The 21,594-nt window shown below is 39.4% G+C and overlaps 1 protein-coding gene and 1 non-coding gene across 2 annotated transcripts; one reads left to right on the top strand and one right to left on the bottom strand.

The window, feature by feature from the left end:
- Positions 1–6,399: 6,399 nt before the first annotated feature.
- Positions 6,400–6,518, bottom strand: LOC146360612 (5S ribosomal RNA). Its single transcript, XR_014799558.1, has one exon. It is a non-coding gene; the product is annotated as a 5S ribosomal RNA (ribosomal RNA).
- A 6,881-nt stretch (positions 6,519–13,399) lies between these two features.
- On the top strand, positions 13,400–20,548 carry LOC146360611 (OX-2 membrane glycoprotein-like). Its single transcript, XM_084922498.1, has 7 exons — positions 13,400–13,547; positions 18,796–19,134; positions 19,223–19,549; positions 19,625–19,663; positions 19,765–19,864; positions 19,958–20,008; positions 20,259–20,548. The coding sequence occupies exons 1-7, from the start codon at positions 13,493–13,495 to the stop codon at positions 20,389–20,391; spliced, it is 1,044 nt and encodes a 347-aa protein (XP_084778624.1). The 5' UTR covers positions 13,400–13,492; the 3' UTR covers positions 20,392–20,548.
- The last annotated feature ends 1,046 nt before the right edge of the window (positions 20,549–21,594 follow it).

Genomic DNA, 21,594 nt, shown 5'->3' with positions numbered 1-21,594 from the left:
CTGTCAGAGACAAACTCAGCAGACTGTGCTGAGAGAAGATGCCGAATTCAGCTAGTGCGGTCTAAACACGTCCTTTGAGATGAATAAACTGTTTTCCCCCTTTTTCTAGGGTGCTCCTTTTCCAGCTTTACATATACAGAGATGAAACTGCAACAGACTGGTGCTTCATTGTGGCGTGAAGCACCAGTTTATGTTGACTTTAACAGTTAAATCGCTTGTCCGGTGTAGTGTAAATCAGAAGTTGACTTATTTCTAACAGTTTGTTTCACATGTATTTTGGAATCTGATCGAGCTGCTAGTTATACAGGGAGTGCAGAATTATTAGGCAAATGAGTATTTTGTCCACATCATCCTCTTCATGCATGTTGTCTTACTCCAAGCTGTATAGGCTCGAAAGCCAACTACCAATTAAGCATATTAGGTGATGTGCATCTCTGTAATGAGAAGGGGTGTGGTCTAATGACATCAACACCCTATATCAGGTGTGCATAATTATTAGGCAACGTCCTTTCCTTTGGCAAAATGGGTCAAAAGAAGGACTTGAGAGGCCCAGAAAAGTCAAAAATAGTGAGATATCTTGCAGAGGGATGCAGCAGTCTCAAAATTGCAAAGCTTCGGAAGCGTGATCATCGAACAATCAAGCGTTTCATTCAAAATAGTCAACAGGGTCGCAAGAAGCGTGTGGAAAAACCAAGGCGCAAAATAACTGCCCATGAACTGAGAAAAGTCAAGCGTGCAGCTGCCAAGATGCCACTTGCCACCAGTTTGGCCATATTTCAGAGCTGCAACATCACTGGAGTGCCCAAAAGCACAAGGTGTGCAATACTCAGAGACATGGCCAAGGTAAGAAAGGCTGAAAGACGACCACCACTGAACAAGACACACAAGCTGAAACGTCAAGACTGGGCCAAGAAATATCTCAAGACTGGTTTTTCTAAGGTTTTATGGACTGATGAAATGAGAGTGAGTCTTGATGGGCCAGATGGATGGGCCCGTGGCTGGATTGGTAAAGGGCAGAGAGCTCCAGTCCGACTCAGACGCCAGCAAGGTGGAGGTGGAGTACTGGTTTGGGCTGGTATCATCAAAGATGAGCTTGTGGGGCCTTTTCGGGTTGAGGATGGAGTCAAGCTCAACTCCCAGTCCTACTGCCAGTTTCTGGAAGACACCTTCTTCAAGCAGTGGTACAGGAAGAAGTCTGCATCCTTCAAGAAAAACATGATTTTCATGCAGGACAATGCTCCATCACACGTGTCCAAGTACTCCACAGCGTGGCTGGCAAGAAAGGGTATAAAAGAAGAAAAACTAATGACATGGCCTCCTTGTTCACCTGATCTGAACCCCATTGAGAACCTGTGGTCCATCATCAAATGTGAGATTTACAAGGAGGGAAAACAGTACACCTCTCTGAACAGTGTCTGGGAGGCTGTGGTTGCTGCTGCACGCAATGTTGATGGTGAACAGATCAAAACACTGACAGAATCCATGGATGGCAGGCTTTTGAGTGTCCTTGCAAAGAAAGGTGGCTATATTGGTCGCTGATTTGTTTTTGTTTTGTTTTTGAATGTCAGAAATGTATATTTGTGAATGTGGAGATGTTATATTGGTTTCACTGGTAAAAATAAATATTTGAAATGGGTATATATTTGTTTTTTGTTAAGTTGCCTAATAATTATGCACAGTAATAGTCACCTGCACACACAGATATCCCCCTAAAATAGCTAAAACTAAAAACAAACTAAAAACTACTTCCAAAAACATTCAGCTTTGATATTAATGAGTTTTTTGGGTTCATTGAGAACATGGTTGTTGTTCAATAATAACATTATTCCTCAAAAATACAACTTGCCTAATAATTCTGCACTCCCTGTATTTGAACCATTTCTGTGGAAATGGCTGATTCTCCTCAGCAAGGTGACAATGGATCACAGAAATTATTTCCTTTCCATAATATCTGTGATTTTTTTTTTATTATTAATTTCTCACGAGTTTGTATCCTGCTGTTATATCTGTGCTAACATGTGCACAGCCTTTCTCTCATTATAGAGAAGAAAATTGCCCCTGTTGATATGATAGAGTATCACTACATTTATTAACAAACACAAATGTAACCAAATCAGATAATTATATATGTCCACGGCCAGACAAACTAATGTTTTGTGCCAGAACAAAACCCTCTTTTGTGGATAAAAGGTTGCCGTCGGGTTTTGGTGTGGATATTTTTTTTGGAAAAGCTTATTGCGTGTGCATTTTTCCTGAGTTTCCCTGGAATCACCTGCATATTAATTCACCTCCATATTTCTGTGCTTTCGTCTGGAGGTGGTATTGCTTGTTTGATTACATTCATACTCTTCTTACAGCCCACACTGCAAACGCCGCTGCGATATTTTCTGTCTATGTGCCACGGCCTACAATACCTCCCTGAGGCCCGTATAATTGCCAGCCTGCTACGCACATGGTAACTATTGTTACCAGGAGAAGTTATCAACCTGTGAAGTGTAAGTGATTTGTGGCTTAGCTAGCCCTGGCTTTGGACTTTGTATTTTATCCCTGTGGGACACTGAATTATTTTATCCCTCCATTTTTATATGCCCATTGTAGCAGAGATTATTTCCCGTTCTTGACTACTAAATTATGTTTTAGAACTTGAGTGGTTCCCATCTGTTAAGTAAAAGTATTTATTGGCACCTTATTTAAATTTTTCAGGATGACAAATTTTTATGTTTTGCTTGTTTACTGGCGGTCTTTTCAAAAGGTAATTTTCATTCCATTACAAAGTTATGCTGTTGAATCATTACGCTCGCTTTCAAGACCAATATTATAATTTGGAATCCAAAATGCCTCGTCAGTTTTAGTTGATCTATGGGAAATCTTTGAAAATTCAGAACTTGTAATATTTAATAAACAAATACTGATAATAATAATAATAATAATAATAATGATTGCATTTATATAGCGCTTTACAATTCCACTATCCATTCACTCTCACATTCACACACTGGTGGAGGCAGCTACAGTTGTAGCCACAGCTGCCCTGGGGCAGACTGACAGAGGCGAGGCTGCCTTATCGCGCCATCGGCCCCTCTGGCCATCACCAGTAGGCGGTAGGTATGTGTCTTGCCCAAGGACAACGACAGCTAAAATAGATACACCCTTTATATATATATATATTAAAAAAACAAACAAACAAAAAAACAACTTTTGTAATGTTACAGATTCCCTCCTGGTTGCTAGACTTCGTTTTGACGTTTATTTAAATTACTTATTTACCGATTGAAAATATAATGACAGCAATATTATTTCATGTTCGAAATATTTTTTAGATTAAATATTAAATTCACAAAAAAAAATCCTGTTTATGGAGTAAGCATGTTTTCCATGGCTACTTCAAAAAAAACAAACAAACAAACCAAGCTTGAAGTCATGAGCAGGAGTTCATAATAAGTGATGACAGCAGTGTACACAGAATCTAAACTACTGCCGTTATAGTTAGAATGGCACAGCATAAGATAAACTTGTGCAATTTTTTTTATTTTTTATTTTTTTGGTGGGTGGGGGGGGTCACAGCAGATAGTACAACAACATGTCAGTCAGGCTGAGGTCTGGGGTCCGTTCTTCGTACCTCGCTAAGTAAGTTAGCTGGATTTGATTGTTGACGATTTCGCGTGATCTTGGATCGTTCGGTTCTCCGAAGCTCATCCGGGACTTGCTGTCATAGCAAGTAAACCTGCTTGGGAGCAGGCATACTTTATGTAAACAGGATTAGATCGCGGCCACTCAGGTATGTCCGCTTCATCTATACGAAAGCAACAGTGATATTTTTCCACTGTTTTTCCATAAATAAATATTATCAATGTAACTAAAGATAATGCAGTATTTGATTCTTTTATTGATTTCATACAGATACATACAGGTCATTTCCTAAAAAAAGGGAAGTGTACTATTAATCATTCTATTTCATGTATTTGATTATTTCAGATGTAATTCATATTTTAGAGTAGTAATAGTAAATTACTTCGTGTAATCAAGATGAGAGACCACGGCTATAAAAGCGAAGGTGGATTTGGGAAGTCTGTCGCAGCCATGTCCTGTCCGTTTGTACGCGAGCAACCCATTGCGGAAGGTGCAAGATTGATAAGGAGAGTTTTCAGAATTCAGCGTATATTGCGGGATAGACAGGATCCTTTAGCTCAGCGCGACAGTGTGCTCATAGAGAGATATCGATTTTCCCGTGAGGGTATTATTTACTTAACCAACTTGTTGATGAGGGGGTGCAGGACCACCACCTGTCTTTTTTTGCTCTGCCCTTTTCTTGGTTGCTGTTATAAACAAACAAACAGATTATTTCAGGGTCTCTTTTCAAGAGACTAAAAGCAATATAAGTGATAAATATTACCATTCTGTAGAATATTCTTATATTTCACTTTTACTTGTTCCCATGTTCTAGTGGGTCCTGTTGTGGCTCTAATGTGAAAGAGGATATAATATAATAAATTTACCCTACCGCCTACTGGTGTTGGCCAGAGGGGCCGATGGCGCGATATGGCAGCCTCGCTTCTGTCAGTCTGCCCCAGGGCAGCTGTGGCTACAACCGTAGCTGCCTCCACCAGTGTGTGAATGTGAGAGTGAATGAATAATGGCATTGTAAAGCACTTTGGGTGCCTTGAAAAGCGCTATATAAATCCAATCCATTATTATTATTATTAAATTACTTACGAGTTTAATTTGTCAGCAACTTTCTGCCAGCCTTTGCAGTGGGGAACACTGCAAAGGCTGCAAAAGCAAGGGAAGCAAGGGAATTGCGTTTTAATTCAACTCTGAAACTCCTGAAATCCCTCAATCAAGAGTTCTTGCTCTGCTGCCGAAAAATACTGAGCGCGCTCCTTCGACATTTTCGCCGACCAATCAAAGGGTTGCCGATCAATGTTTCTACTACGGTAGTGCAAAGTCTACGCTGTGTGTAGACCGTTACGTCTTTTCATTGGCCCGGAGTCTACGGTGAGCGTAGACACTGTAGACTCGGGCCAATAGGAGCGCCGAATCCCACTGTAGACGACCAATCGTCTGTTCGGCGGAAGTTGCGTCACCAAAACAACAACAACACGCAGCGGAAGGGCGAAGAAGCCAGCAAGTCCGCTATTTTTTTTAATGGAAACTGGCATTTCTTCTGTGTTTACGTTAACTTACAGAGTCTGGATTTAGCGGAAATTACACGACGCTGAATAGCGCGTTTAACCCTTTTTCTTTGTGGTAAATGTTAGCCGCGCGCTAGCCGACATCTAATGTATTACGCCCATTTCTAGTCTTTTCAGTGGCTACAACTGCTTTCCGTGGCTCGTTACAAACGATCTGACATATATGAAGTAGTAAGTGTATTTAATATCATACTAGGCAGATTTACTGCACTGCCATTTACTACACATTTACCCGTGTTTGGCTATTGTCTGTACATCTCGCTCGTTGTAAACTTTCTTTAAGTATGTGTAACATTCACGCCTGGTCAGTACTTGGATGGGACACCGCCTGGGAACACCAGGTGCCATAAGCTTTTGCACTTCAACACACAAATGACAGTTTAAATGTTGAAACGGATCTGAGGCACTCTTTAAGCTCATTTTCTAATAGGATGGTTAGTGAGTCTTGCGCAAAGAGCTCTTCCACTGATGTAGTAATGTCAAATTCTTCAAGCGTTACATCAATATCACCGTACGTGCACAGAGCACCTGTAGATGTTTTTGTGCAAACACTCACAATTGTTTATGACGTGAATATTGCAGCATTAAGTATGCATTATAACTGTGCTGTCATGTGCAGCTGTTAAAAATAAAAGTAGAAACTAATCAATATCCTTCACTCTAAATTGTTTTTTAAATCCCAATAAATGGGTTACAGTATCTACATGAACCCCGTTCTCGAGGAAGCCTCTCGCTTACGGCCATACCAGCCTGTTCTCATCTGATCTCTGAAGCTAAGCAGGGGCGGTCCTGCATAGTAGCGTCACCTTCACCTTGCTCCGTGTTAGAAACTCCATGATATCGTGTTCCCTGCTCAGGGTAGCACACTGATGCGCATTTATTCAGTATTCTTCGGGGCCGCAGTCGGCAGCCAATAAGAGATAAAACTCGATGCACATGGGTGTCAGGTTGACACTGTGCCCGCTGCACACTACAAGGTTAACAAGTTCCTCTCTACTGAGCCCAGACGGACTAGCCACAGACATTTTCTACATTTACAGAATAAATAAGTTTGTGTATTTCCTAAATATTTCGTTCTTGTTGTTTTTTTGTTTTGTTTTGCACAAAAGCGAAATGCAATCAGGAGCGTTGTCATGAAGCTTTTCCTGAAGCTGCCTCCACTGAGTGAGCAGCGGCGCCCTCTGCAGTTTGTGTGTGGAAGTGCAAAAGCTTACAGCACCTGGTATTCCCAGGCGGTCTCCCATCCAAGTACTGACCAGGCCCGACCCTGCTTAGCTTCCGAGATCAGACGAGATCGGGCGCGTTCAGGGTGGTATGGCCGTAAGCGAGGAAAACCCGCTATAAAAGACCTTTTATACTTGGCAAATGTCACACACTTTAAAATATAGGATTGTGCTAAGCTTCACATGTTACAGCGAAAACATGCAAACCTTTGTTGTGAACTGCAGCTTCAACACTGAGCTGCAAAAATGCTTTTCCCGCGGTAACGTCACCATAATAACACATGTTACTTTCTCACAGCACAGTGTTAAAGTGACAGAGAGCACACAGTGTGTTAGGAAATGAATCATTCGCGGGATTTGTGGAGTGACAGATAGCGAACCACTGATCATTCCACTGAGAGATTTGGAGCCAGCAAGGAATAGAGGTGGTTCTGTTGTGTGGGAGAATTGCGAGTTGATTTTTGTCAATCGGGTGGGTTTTCCAGCTTTGTGTTCTTGCTGTTTGCTTTTGTTTTGTGCGTGTTTCTTTGATCTGAAAACGGGAAAAAAGTAAAATGTCAAAAATCTGCTTCCATAATATAAATATCATTAAATAACTTTAGAAAAACTTCCACTTGACTCTTTACATGTAATGTTGTAAAAATATATATTTTATTGTTTAATTAATCTGAAAATGTTAGTCTGCCAAATGTGCAGCAATTGAATTCATTTATTCTCTTTATCTGATAGTTTGTGGGGCCCAGGTATACTGTATAACTGCATCTCTACCAGTTTCTCTGCACTCCAGCCTCCTCTGTGCCATGTGAAGGGATTTTCCTTAAGGCACGAGAAATTATCTCCACGAAAAGGAGCAGGTTCGGCCATCGCACACTAGAACAAATTCTCTTCTTAAATAAAAATGAAAAAGGGCTACTTTAAATGCATCATGTTTTTAATTTGCAAGTTCATAAGCATTTTCCCTTTCCAGTTCACAATCAATTCTACCCCCAGGTCAAAAATATGTCTTGGAAAATTTCCCTAATATAATATTCTTTATAAATATACCCGTCTAGCACTTGCACAAGTGCATGGAGACCTCACAGCAGAAGCCTACTCCATAATGTGTTGTACCTTATATATAATGTGGTATTTTTCAATTATTGTATTTACCAACATGAAGAAGTCACAAGCAAAGAAAGACCACACCATGGCGCATGTTTAAACAAGGAGAGTTTACTGGTCAAAATTATTTATTAAACAAATAAAACACATTTTTTTTTTACCACCAAAGAATACACGTTCAAAGCAACACAACAGCGGCCCAATATCAGAAAGAATTCCACTCTGTAGAGTGGGCAATCATAATGAAGCAGTTGGTTTTATTTTGTGGATTCAAGCTGCTCTTCATATTTTTGGCCACCAGAGAGGACTGTGTTGAAAAGCTTCGAGTAATGAACCGTTTTTCAATACAAGCTTCAGAAAGCTTCATTTGGCCATCACTAGTCAAAACCTACTGCTAAAACAGACACCAACGTGAAGTCGATGACGAACTGGCGGTAAAGGAGAGTCTGAGTGGACCTTAAAACCTCAAACTTATTACCCAGAATCAGCTTCAGGTGTGCGGGATTGCAGGAGAGATGCTGGCTCCGCCCAGGGGTGGAGACCAAGGAACTCAGGTGCCTGATGAAATTTTTTGTGATGTGTCAGTTGCAAACGAAACGGCTCTTAGAGCCAAGTCTTTGAAGTGAACGAGGCGAGCTGGTTCCTTATTGGGAGCCGTGGATTTTTTTTTTCTTTCTCTCACCCCCTCTCTCGCACTTTTTTTCCGCTTCACTCTGCACGCATGGAGCCTTGTGCTTTGCGCTGGGAAGGGGGGGGAGGGGCGGTAGTTACACTCGCAGTAGCACAGGAACAGAGCGGGAGGGAGAGACAGAGAAAGAGCCAGGGACAACAACGTCACATTAGAAAGGTATAGTAGCCTAATCATCCACAACTGTTTTCAGTTGCGGATGATAAAGGATTCAGAAAGTTTATTCATGCAGGCCCATATGACAGAGAATGTGCATCTTCTTTTTGTTTTCATATTTTAATTTATATTTAATTGTGTTGTGGTTTGCAGTGTTTTGTGTTGTTTCACTTTAAATTTGTTTAAAAGCAAAAAGCTGAAAATTTAAACAGTTAAAAGTTGAAATGTGAATAGTTGGTTTTTGTATCGTATGATTTATTTATTACATTTTATGTGGAGTGAATAAATAAAAGAATATTTACGGTGGCCCCTACAGACAAAGCACGTAAAAAAACATCCAAAATCCAAAACAGTTAAAAACTCCGAAGCACGTACAAAACACAACAGAAGTGCTCCAGGATGCTAGGCGCAGTGTTGTGTGGTAGTGTGTGGTAGTAACAGGTAAATGAACATTTTTTAAATTATTTGAATATATATGAGTGCTTGTGTATAAATACACAAACAATACACATATGCTTTCAATTGTGTAATTTAAGTGATCTAGGTAGCTCTGTTTTGGAAGTTCAGTTAACGCTAGAAATGTGTTTGGGAGTTTGTACGTGCTTTGTCTCAAGGGGCCACCGCATATATTTATATATAAACATATATAAATAAAACCACAGGTTTTTTTACATTAGTAATTCCTTTTGTGCATAATTTTATGTTGTTGTTAATAATAAATTAATTAAAGCAACAAAACAACCTCAAGAGCCGGTTGGGAGCCAAAAGAGCCGGTTCTCTAAAAAGAGCCGGAAATCCCATCACTAGAAATTTTCCAGTCATACATCCAGATCATGACACCCTTCAGTTGTGGTGTTGGGTTGGGTGCTACTGTTATATTGTAACACTAAAATTTAGGACTACAACAGAAACAGCAGCACAGAATTAAACTTGTTAAACTCTGGCTCAGAGTGTTAATAAGCCTGAAGTGCTTCGGGATGTTCCGCTGTACAGTGAATAGGGGATAATAATGAGTAACGTGCTGTAAAGTTTCTCAAATTGGCAGCTTATTAAAGACTCGGAGTGACGTTATTTAAATTTTACGTTCAACAAGGATGAGACCGAAAGCCTCAAATTAAAATACTATTGCAGCATGTCAGTACAGCCAGCCAAAAAAAGCAAACTAGTCTGATTTAAATCGAACCTCTGACTCCGTTTTGACAACAGAAAGAAGCACTGACCGTCAGTCTGCCTAAATTTTCGTATGTCAGGAGACATCAGCGCTCGATCTTTCCAGTCTAGAGTCAGCTTGTGTTGGAGAATGTGTTGTTGTCCGATGTCGTTTAATGTCCCAAAGGACAGATTCAACAAGCTTTTAGCGATAGTTACTAAAATGGACGAAGAAAAACAAAAAAACAGAGATGGGTGCCCCGGCCAAAATGTAAACGAGAAGCAGACCGCAAACCAACCACACAATAAGTCATCAGTTTCAGGCTGCCCACGCAAATCTAGTTCTGAGAAACTAAACTAAGCAACTAGACTGTGCAAGAGGAAGTTTCCGGGTAAGTCCGCGAAGCACGAGTGATAGCGCGCGTGTGTGTGCGTGTGTGTGTGAAAGAGAGAGAAAGAGAGAGAGAGGGAGGGAGAGACTCAGACCTGTGGCAGAGGAAAGAGAAAAAACCCTGAGATGACGCAGTCTCTGTGCGCGTGATGTCCGATAATGGGCCCCAGCTGACTATTCCAGTATTGTCAGCCAACGAAAAAAAATGCAAGTCTGCAACTTAAGTGGAAAATTAAAGTCAGCTCTAAGAGTAGTATCTGGGGCCGGATTTAGTAACGGTTTGCGAAACTTAGAATAACGTCTGAATGTTAATGCTGACTTTAGTAAATGCCCAGCATTACAGGAAAACAAAAGCTTCAGTGTTTGTTTACAGCTCCAGATACTCAGAATGAATAAGTTATCTTAAGTGAGCTTTAGTAAAAATTAGATTTTACAGTGAGGTGAATCCAAATGATGTCAATGGCCAGAGGAGACTATTCAGTTTGAATATTGCTATAAATAGACACAGATCACTTTGTTTTATTATTTTGTAAATTCTGTTTCATCGTTAATTTGGGTGTGAAAGAACAAAGGCAAAAAGAGAGAGGGAGAATGAAGAGAGTTTATGGAGTGGCACAAAGACTGTCCAGTGTCTATATTGGATAATGCTACTTTAACTGCTTGGTCATTTGATCATCTGTGTGTCATCCGCTTTACTACAATTATCATGTAGCTTACTTTGGAAAATTCTAGTGAACGTGACTAAGCTTTTACCTCAGATTTCATGAATAAAGGTATATTATATCGAAATCTGTGATCGTGAATTTGGAATAGGTCATACAACTAAAAAGTTGATTTTAAAGCTAATATTAAGGCAATGTTGTAATGATGTCATTGGGGGGAGGGTAGATTTTCTGGAATTTGCGTGTTCTGCGTGCGTTGCCGTGTTTTGTTGTTTGTTTTGTTTTGTTGTTGGGGTTTTTTTTGGGGGGGGGGGTGTTAAACATATATTTTTCCAATTTTGAGTGTTTTACTCTTGCAGTTTATGTCATGGTCTGTGGGGACAGTATCCGGGGAGTGTTCGGGTGGTCACGCCCGCGGGTTGGGCCATCAGCATCGCACCTGTATTCCATCCCAGGCAATTGCCGGAGAACTATTTCACCAACACGAACGGTTGCTCCTCGCTAATCCGTTAGTCACGCTTAGTGATGATTTGGCTCGCCTATAAGCTCTTTGTTTATTCGTGTGTTCTGACCCGTGTTAATGTTACGCCCTTGTGCAATCAAAGACATCTCCTGCCTGCTTTATTCACAAGAGAACTCGTTCAGTCCCCGTTTCTTCCTCCTCAGATTTTCTCCCACGCATAGCTGGACTGGCCATCGAGCATACCGGGCATTTGCCAGGTGGGCCGATTGTGGTTTTTCATTTTTATGGGCCGAGGTGTTTTTTGTTTTTTTTTCATGATGGTGTAAACATTGAAAGGTGGTGGATTGGCCAGATGGGAGATGTGTAAAAATGACTCAATTGTTTGGTGGTGGCTATTGCGGAGCTTCCACAGATTGAGTAACATTAGCAAGTGGTGGAGGCCAGCAGGTGCAATATGCTGGCAGGTGGATGGCGGAAAGGTGAGGCAGGAGGAGGAGAGACCCGAGGCGGCCGCTGGTGTCGGTCCGAGTGTCAGGGAAACTGAGAAGTTATGACCTGCAGTCTATCTGGGTCAGATATAAAGTTTAGGTGGAGTTTATTTTCGTTATGCTGACTTTTTTTACAGTCAGTTACAATAACTCGTACGTGTACTAGCTAGCATGACGGAGTTTCTATACAGCTGGGTGGGTGCCAGGATGTTACCGATGTTAAAATTTATTTTATTCATAAGGTTAATTAGTTTCCAACCCTCCCGTAAAAACGGAATTGTCTGGTATTCAGAGAAAATATTCGTGTTGAGCTAAAACAGAACGAGATTTGTCCCGTACTTCAGCTAGAATGAAAAAGACACAAAGCTGGATTTATTCTGTGTCTTTATGCTGCAGCTGTTTCTTCTTTTCTCATTCTCTCTCCCTCTCCCCTGTTATTTCAATCATGAAACTGATCAATGATCAGCTGATCGGCTTTTCTCTCTTGTTTGTTTATCGCCCACTTTGCGCCAGAAAGAGGAAACCAGCGGAAGTCGCGCTAAACAACAGCAGCACGTTTAAGCTTGATCAGCTGTTATTAGAATTTGTTTAATATTAATTTCTAGTATCAGCTGATGTTTGCTGGAGCCACAGCTGTAAAAGCTGCTGGTCATGATGTCGGTTTGGTTATGTGGTGAGAGGGAAGCAGGAAGAAACCAGGAAACCAGGAGATGTCCTTACTGGATCATGAGAGCTGAGCAGGTGATGGAGAAACAGGTTTACCTTTTACGTGACATGAATGAGTTGAAGGGAAGTTATGAACTGTTTCTGAGAGACAAATAACACCAGGATCTTTTGTAGCTGACAGCTGGTTGCGCAGGTCTAGCAAATTTCACCAGGGGGCCAGGTGGGGCATTAACAGGGAGAGGGGGAACAAAGAAATACTTTTCTTTCTTATTCTCATTTAAAATGTCTCGCTTTTAATAAATAATTATCTGAATATTACAACAAACTTTTTCATCTGATGTAAAATGTATAGAAATCCATTATTGTACATAGTAATTTTTTTTCAGGGTCCTATTATAATTTCTTCAGAAATAAGCACTGTATATATTTTTTCCCCCTTTGGGTCCCAGCCCTGCTCCCACGGACACCCTCCCTCCCCTCCGAGCCCCACGGTCTGACTCTGATTGTAAGCCGCAGCATTCTAATTATTGTTTAGTTTTGACTCTCCGCTTTCTGTTGCAGCTTCCCACTGTCCCGATCACAGCTTCCCAGGGCATTTCGGTTCCCGGTTTCCTCAGCTTGAGTTATATTCTTGTTCTCTTGGTTGTTCCTGATCATTTGTAATAAAGAAATAAATCTGTACATAATTCCTGTGAATTTTGTATTTAGTCTTGAGAAACAGCCTCGGTGGTGAGCAGTTCAGTGACAGAAGGACGTCCTATCTCGAGAGACAACGAGACAGGAGACACGCACCTTTGAGCACAGGATAGCGGAGTTCGGAGCCTTGCCCCTGTGGGGATTTTATTGTTGTTTTCATGTGAAATAATTTATTTTTTAGAAACTTAGTTTTTATATTCTCTATTGCCTTGAATCCTCCACTGATCTTCTGGTTTTAGAAGGGGTTTTTCTTCACAGAGAACACCTCGTGACAATCCCAAGGCGTTGTAGGCATGTCATGATTTGAACTTTATTCTCAACATCAATTTTTTTTCTTCTTAATTTGCCCCTAATAATACATCGTAACGTTCACTACAGACTGAATATGGGTTATTTTTTATCTACCTGGAATAAATAAACTTGCTGCTGTGGTGAAATAAAGTTTCTAAAAAATGAGTCAACACTACACGTGAGCAAAAACAACACAGAAAAACTCCACAACTGCGTGGAATCCCCCCCACCTCATATGTAAGAACCACTTAATGTAATTTTCTTTTTATGTCTTTAAAATACCAAACGCACACTATAGAAACAGCTCGTGTTACTCTCTTTACAGCATGGCGGATGGTGCGATTATATATTTGCTTTCTCTTCTAATGGTCTGTTCTGAAGGTAAGCTGTGTTCAGTATTCTCCGTTTTGTTTTTAAAGCTGTGTTTTGTGGATAGGAGAAGAAAAAACGTTTCACTCGTAATTATTAGAAACTGATCTCAAAGAGGTCACAAGTATGATTTTTGTTTTTCATCTGAAGCCATGAGAGATTCTATACATATGAGCAGTGGAGACATTAGATTTTATTTCTGTGAATATGGATCATTTTCATTAAGCGTTTACTGCAGCTGATGCTCCACACGGAAGAAAAAACTGTTCTTAATACTGGTTTAGTGAACATGTTTGTTAATTAATTTTCTCTTCCCATATTTTTTTTTTTACTCTACAACATTATCACTGGAGTATACCCAATACACCATTCTAGTATTCATTAAAATCTTCAGCAGTCAGGAGATGTTTGATACAGTATGAGTATTGTTCATTTTGTAAAAACATAATGTTTAATTGATTCCCACTTTTTATGTTAGATAGCAAAATATGAGATAGGCCATTTTCATACTACAACTAAGAATTACTATTATCATTATTTTTTCCCTGTCCTGTCCAGAACTGTAGTAATCAGAATTACTGTCTGAAAGCCAAGAAAAATGGCCAGCAGATTTATTTTCCCAAGTGGACCTTATGCTTTACTGGTCCACTTGATTGTTATACACTGTAAAAAAAAAAAATACAGTACAATCTACTGTATAAACGTGAAGGAATTTTCCGTATTAGTCATTTACAGGTATTGTTCTGTATGTCTCAACTACTGCAATGCATTGTGGGAAAAAGAACCCAAAAAGGAGGGAAAAGTAAGAGCAAGAGCCTTAAAATTTCTGTGGTAAGTATTAAAACTCATGTTTTCTTTTATTAAAATAATGTTTTTCAAAAGACCACGTATTTTTATTTAGAAAGAATTGTTAATTTATTTGTTAACTGGTTTCGGCTGTCTCCAGACAAGTCAGGAATATTTTGCTGACTCATTTTTTAAATAATCGTTATTTAGGTTTAACATGACTTAAGCTTTCCATTTTAGTTAATGTTAAAATAATTTTTACTGTGATACCACCAGTTTTGCCCTTCAGTGGCTGAACCAGTTTTCATAAATATTATAGTTAGCTGTCTGTGTCTCTCTGGGTATTACTAATGTTAGCCTCTGATTTGGGCTGCTAAAGTAAAGACTTTTAGCTAGCTGACCAGCATAGATTATTTCGGTGGTTAACAGACTGTAGTGGTAATATTGTTGAAAGTATAGTTTCACCTCAGCACATTTACAATTATGTCTATTTTGTAACACATAGAAATGTGTAGTTAATATTTACAGACAGACACATTTTCCCTGTAACTGTGTTTTTACTCCAACATTTGTTGAAAATGTAATTTATGAAATACTGAGCAGCATTTCTAGTATGTGGAATGTTTTTGTCACCCCACTGTGCTAATGTGATTAAATACTAATAATTATTACTAAAAAAATTCAATAATAAATCAATAATAACTATTTCTTCATTGAACTATAATTTAAGCGCAGTGCTGGTGTGCAGGGGATTTATATGCCTTGTGGGGGATGCTGACATATTATAAACTGTTGTGTCTATATCAAGCTTTTAGCCAAATATAAGCAGAGATATTTGTATCTTTCTTAAAAATCCAGATCCTTACAGATTATTTGAGAAATGGATCAACAGCTATCACTACTTGAAGCACTCTAAGTCCTGCAGTGGAAAAATATCCCTTATTTTACCTTTGATCACTTTGGTTTTCCAGTGCAGAGCAATGGCCAAGAAAAGGAAAGACTTCCCCGAGTGAAAAAAAAGACGAAGATACAAGCTGGTGATGATCCAGAGCAGCTGGTCTCAGGAAATGAAGAAAAACCCTGATCACCTTCTCTACAGAAACAAGGTGAGTTTAATGTTGTGGTTGATTTAGTTTTTCAAGGTATGTATGTCACTTTGATTATAAACTGCTTTTGTTGCAACAGAATGCTGCTATGTGTATGCAACTCTACGTGAATTATAATCCTTTGTAGGGCTGTGTGATATGACCAAAATCTCACATCCCAATATAAGACATATCTCTCCTGATAACGATATATATCACAAAATAGTGCATTTTCTGTAAATTCTGTGATTCTCGGGCAACCCGACTTATGTGAAGTGTTTTCAGTTGGGCGTCGTGTACCTGGAGTCGAGTGTTTTGACCGATGCGTGAAACTATACATTTCTAGACATGAGTTTAAACGGCCGCCATTTTCTTTCTGAGTATTTATTACACGGCGTGCTGCAAGGAAAACCCTGTTCTAACGTTTGAGTCTAAGGATTATTTTGAGCACCTGACAGCTCTTTTTTGCTTTTCATTTGTAAACTCTCTTGAAACCCTTTCATGTGATTCTTGTGTAGGTGGTTAAAGAGGTTTGTCGTGTTTGAGTGGTGGTGGGGACCAGTTTGTGGCATAATTTGCATAGTACAGTTTTCTGGTCCGTGTCAGACTTTTCATAACCAAACCATGTCCATGCTACAGAGGTAGCCCCTCGTTTAACAATAAGGTCCTGGACTTGTTTTGACTGGTCCTTCTGTTTGGAGCTAGCTGGTTCTGCCTCATCCTCGCTGGCCATGCTGGTATTCTCTGTGCCTTCATCTGCGTGGTGACTGTAAGCGCCATTTATAGTTACTTGATGTTTTTATTTGAGGTCATTTGTTTGATGCATATTCTGAAATTTTATGTTTGAGAATAATGTATATCATTTCAGTTTATTTTGAAAAGTCTCAACAGAAACTTGAGCTTTATTGTGAAAGGTTTATGTGGAAAATAAACAAGCGGACGGCGGAGCCACACAATGGTTTAACCATCATTGTTGGTAACGAAAGTACGCGTAAAAACAGTCACGTGTCCGTCCATAGTGTAGTTATTGTAAGTATAAGAGAAAGAGAGAACTTTAAGAAATAATATAGCCACTACAGTGACCATCAAAATCATGAAAAAAATATTACCGTAAACAGTTTATTTTGCAACACCACAAAACAAACAATAGTGTATAATATGAAATGATAGACAGTTTTATATCGTCATCTGATATATATCGTCATATCGCACAGCCCTAATCCTTTTTTTGTTTATGTTGTTTATGTTCAAGGTAAAAAAATTATAAAAATACAAACTTTTTAAAAATGCGTTGTTTTTTCTCTTTTTTTCCTCAGAATAAATTGCGACTAGTCTCAATGGCTGAGCCTGAGATTTATTTAAAGCTCAGATGGACCTTGATGGACTAACATGCAGGCTGCATTCAGGACTTTGTCGCACTGGTATATGAAGAGTGGTAACAAGAGAAATTGTGCACACACAATGTGTCACTTTATGCTTGCTCTTCTCCAGCCTCTGGTGTCACTTTGTAGTAATTTGTCTTACTATTGTCTTATTTGTTGTGATTTAGGGTCTGTGCGCACAAGCAGAGGTTTTTGTTTGTAACCGTAACCTTGTTTTCAGAGCCTTGTCTAACATTTAATGATCATGAAATATGTCAGACTTTTTCCTCTACTTAAACAGCTAAGAGCATTTGAACCCCGTGGAGAAAAAGGTGTGCATTAAGGATTTTGAACTATGATGTAAGTGTTGTCACTGCTGAGGATTCGTGGACACAGGTCCTTATTCACTACGCTGCTGTTTACAGTTTAACTTTTCATCAGAACAAGCACTTCTAATTGTACTTTGCTCCTCACTGACAAAACAAGTCCAGTAAATGAACTTTTATCTTTAAGTTTGGGACAGTAATCTGTCTTAATTTATTTTGTGTTTTAGTTATCATATGGGGAAAAGTCCTGTGGTTATCCATCCGTCCTGTTCGCATAAACCCAAAGTTCAGGAACATCTTCTTTAGATCTGTTCAGTTTTAATCATGTAGCACCACTTAAACAGTCAAGTATGTTATATTGTAAGGTAAAGACCCCAAAGAGTTAATCTCGGACAAATGTTCAGACAAATGTGAATTACGTTCACTTCATTAATGAAGTGAACGTAATTCAGTAATCAAATGTGTTTGGCTATAACTGACTACATGTGTATACTGTATCATAAGTGGACAGACATGGATGTAAACCACACCTTAACCATTTGGCTGAGGCAAAACTACCACAAGGCAGTGATTCTAACTAAAAGGTACTCTGGATATTATTAAATGTGAACTTATCGTTAAATATGACATTTTTTGTTTGTCAGGTGTCCTGTTTGAAGAAAACACTTGGTAGCCACTTGAATGAATGTAAATTAACACATTTACACGAGGGCAACCTGATTTCAAGGAAATAAAAATGCTCAAATTTGAAAGCTTGTGAGTTATTTTGTTCATGTATCAGCTGTTTAGTCGTTTTATGACAAGATGGATGCTGTCGTTATATTTTAGTATAGTGTTTGAGTTAAGGAGAATAAAAGAATATTTAACATTAATTGTACCAATGTTGTTGTGTACGAAGCACAAATTAATTTAAAAAACCCTATGAAGCAAGCATGAAGGAGAACCGGGCCCCAGACTTCTAGAGGACCACTGAAGGGGCAATGTTTTTAACATTTGACACAGCTGAGCGGCCGTGTGTTTAAGGAACGGAGTCAAAAGCAGGCACAGGAGAAATGTACTGAAGTTTAACCAAAAGTGAGCCTTTATTGTGGCTGACACAAAAAACAGAAAACCAGGCAAGATGACATTAGGGCGAAACAAAACTAAAACCTAAACTGGGAAAAACTAAAACTATCTATGAAAATGATGACAACGGACATGGACATGAAACTGAACAGGAACATGCAACCAACGTAACTATGAAATAATCCAAACAAAGGTAACGAGGGAAGTGGAGACACAGCTGATACAAATGAACATTACGCCACAAGGGGAAGTAAAACAAAACACACTGAACATGGAAACACTAGACTCCTCGAAATAAAGCAGGAAACCTGGAGAGACTGGACACGAGAAGACAAGCTTGATAACCTGAAACACGCAGACAAGAAACACATGAAAGACTGACACAAAAGACAGAAAAAGACTGACAAACACGGGGACATAGATAAAACCTAAACTAGACTGAAACTCAACTAACTCCTTACTAATAATAACCAAACAAGAAGTAAACAGACTTCCAATATAACATAAGAAATCGAAAATACACTCAAAACATGATTATGAAAAATTTACAGTGAGATGCCTACAGGTTTTATTGCAGCTGATAAGTAGCAGACACACACTTGGTGCTCATGCCTCACATGTCTATTTGTTTGTGCAGCTCTAACAGCAGTGGTCCAAACACAGCAGACTGTGCTGGCAGCAGTGGGAGAAGATGCTGAATTCAGCTGTCAGCTCTTGGAGACTAAAGACGTCCTTCAGGTCACATGGCAGAAAATCTCACAAGATGTTGAGACAAATGTTGCCACCTACAACAAGTACTTTGGTCAGAGAGTGAATGATGGCTTTAAAGATAAATTTGAGTTTAAATACACTGGACTACAGAACTGCTCCATAGTCGTCAGGAATGTAACAGAGCAGGATGAAGGATGCTATCGCTGTCTGTTTAACACTTATCCTGAAGGAGCCTTCACAGGTAGAACCTGCCTCCAAGTCTATGGTAAGAACTTTAACCTTCTTTAACCAACAACAGGAGACTAAAACTAATATAGTGGATTGATGTGATGATATTTCCTGATCCTTCACAGAGCTGCATGAACCTGTTGTTGATGTCAGAGAGTCAAACTCTACTGAAGAGTGGGTTGTTTCCTGTTCAGCCACTGGTCGACCTGCTCCCACTGTAACACTCAGTGCCTCACAACAAGCCCTCAACTTCTCACAGTACAACACTGTCAGTGTGTCCAACACCAACGCTACATTCACTGTCACCACTACAGCTGTGCTCTCAGGTTCACGTAACAACAGCACACAGGTGGGATGTGCAGCACGAGTGCTCTCTGCTCCTCACAGAGAGGTGATGGTGACGATCCTTTCTGATGATGGTGGTGATGATGATGATGATGATGATGATGATGGTGAGAAACTCTTTTAAAGTCACTGATTTATAATTGATGATTACACTGTGATTGTAATGTTTCCTTTTTTTCCAGGTCTAGATGAAGACTTTGGATCTAAACGCAGAAATTTAGGTGAATTCACATTTGTATGTTTTTGAGTTCAGTTTTTTTTCCATCTTTTTTTATTTTATGTTTGAATTAATTTTTCCTTCTTTCCTCTGTTTTCTCAAAAGCAATCAGGATTTCAGTCATTCTGTCCTCTGTGTTGCTGGTTGGCTTTAGTTGTGTTGCTGCACTCATCTTTGTCCATCATAGAACAAAATCTCACAACAGGTAATCGTATTAAAACGTGTCTGTGTTGCATTTTCTCCTGATAAATGTTTCTGCAGCTTTAACTGTTTTAAAATTTTTCAGTTTTTCACACAGGAATCTCAAGATAAATAAGACACCTGAAACTAAGATCAGAGACAGTCAGGCGTAAGTCACTCTTTATCCTGTTTTTCTGCACTGTTGACATTTTTTAATCTTCCTTCGGGCTCTTTTTTATTTTCATATTTCATTTCTTCTAATAAATGTCCATAGTACTCTGTTATCATTTTAATTTCAAGCCTAATCTAACACTAACCACAAACACTTAAACACTTTGCTCACTTTCCTCTGTCCAGGCTATTTCTCAGAGTACTTTAATCATGTGATCAAATAAAACTATTTCTTATTTTCATTGAAGGACTGAAGCATCTTTATTCACAGCAGAGGGCAGCGAGGTCAGAAACGAAGGAGCGTCTGAGAGAAATCACCAAAACAACAACCTGATGTTCTCATCAGAAGCAGCAGGAAGACTGAATTTTGAGCAGTGCTGAACAAATGTATTGTTGATGTGACTGGAGATTAAAAACATCTTTGTGTTATAAACCACTGATGTGATTATGTTAATAGTTTATCGACAGGTTATTATTATTATTCAGTTATCATTGATGCTGATATATCATTAATGATGCATTGTGTCACTTTACATGTATGAAATGAAGATTTAAGTATTGTTTCAAGTTGCCGTTTAGGTGCAGATATGATGCAGCGGGTGTAGTTCAACATCAGCGTGTGACGGCTGAAATAGTTTAGGATCATCAACCTGCAGCTGACTTGCAAATAAATGTGACCAACAGCTAAAGACAGAGAGAGAGAAACCACGCGTCTAGTTCATGCATTGGTGGTTAGACTCCGATGGTCCAGCGCAGCAGAACACAATCACAGCTGTGATAGCGATTAGGGCAGGACCCCCAGAGTATAGATGCTGGTGGTGGAGATGAAGATGGAGGCTTGAATGGCGCCTGAGAGATGAGTGAAAGGTGGTGGTGGTGGGGAGGAGGTGGGTTGTACGAAGGCATCTGAAAAGAAGAATCACAGATGCGCAGTGAGATTTTAAGTACATGGAGTGAAGGCTGATTGGCCTAAAGAAGGAGGGCTGAGTGCTGATTGGACTAGATCCATGATGTCACAACCAGCTTGACAAGCATGTGAAAGTGGAAGTGATGTAACTTACATTAGCTGCCAAACACCTGGGAAGCAGACAGACGTGTGACTACAGAGCTTCCTTAGTGAACTTACGCATAAGGTTCATGATGGTCACATGAAAACCACCAATCTTAATGTTTTTAGCTGATTTGTTAGTGTGTGTGTGTGTGTGTGTGTGTGTGTGTGAGAGAGAGAGAGAGAGAGAGAGAGAGAGAGATGCAATGCCAATTGACAGTGTTAAATCTTAAACCTTTTGTTGGATGATAAATAATGTCTTTTCATATTTTTCTAATCACATGCCTCATTCCAGGAGGGATGTTTGCTGTAACTTTGTCCTCGCACACTGACAGTAAAGCTGTCCTGTCTTAAATTGTTTGTTGGGACATGTTTGTTTGTTTGTTTTATTGTGTGGATTCTTCTTATCAATGTTTGAAGCATTTTCCAACTGTATTTAAAATACGTAATTATTTCATTAATATAATAATATTATATTTCACGTATTTCAAGGCAATGGCCACACAACAACAGCATGTAACAGTCATAAATGAATA

Source organism: Perissodus microlepis, chromosome 23 (genome assembly GCF_051167445.1).
Source record: "Perissodus microlepis isolate ML-2025 ecotype Zambia chromosome 23, ASM5116744v1, whole genome shotgun sequence".
NCBI classification, from domain to species: Eukaryota; Metazoa; Chordata; class Actinopteri; order Cichliformes; family Cichlidae; genus Perissodus; species Perissodus microlepis.
This window is presented reverse-complemented; position numbering and strand designations above follow the sequence as displayed.

What these genes read in the sequence shown, in the direction of transcription:
- LOC146360611 (XM_084922498.1), top strand. Translation starts at nt 13,493, where the DNA reads ATGGCGGATGGTGCGATTATATATTTGCTTTCTCTTCTAATGGTCTGT. An exon ending in TGATGATGATGATGATGATG is followed by an intron (nt 19,550 to 19,624) that starts GTGAGAAACTCT and finishes CTTTTTTTCCAG; the next exon opens with GTCTAGATGAAGACTTTGGA. An exon ending in AGAACAAAATCTCACAACAG is followed by an intron (nt 19,865 to 19,957) that starts GTAATCGTATTA and finishes TTTTTCACACAG; the next exon opens with GAATCTCAAGATAAATAAGA.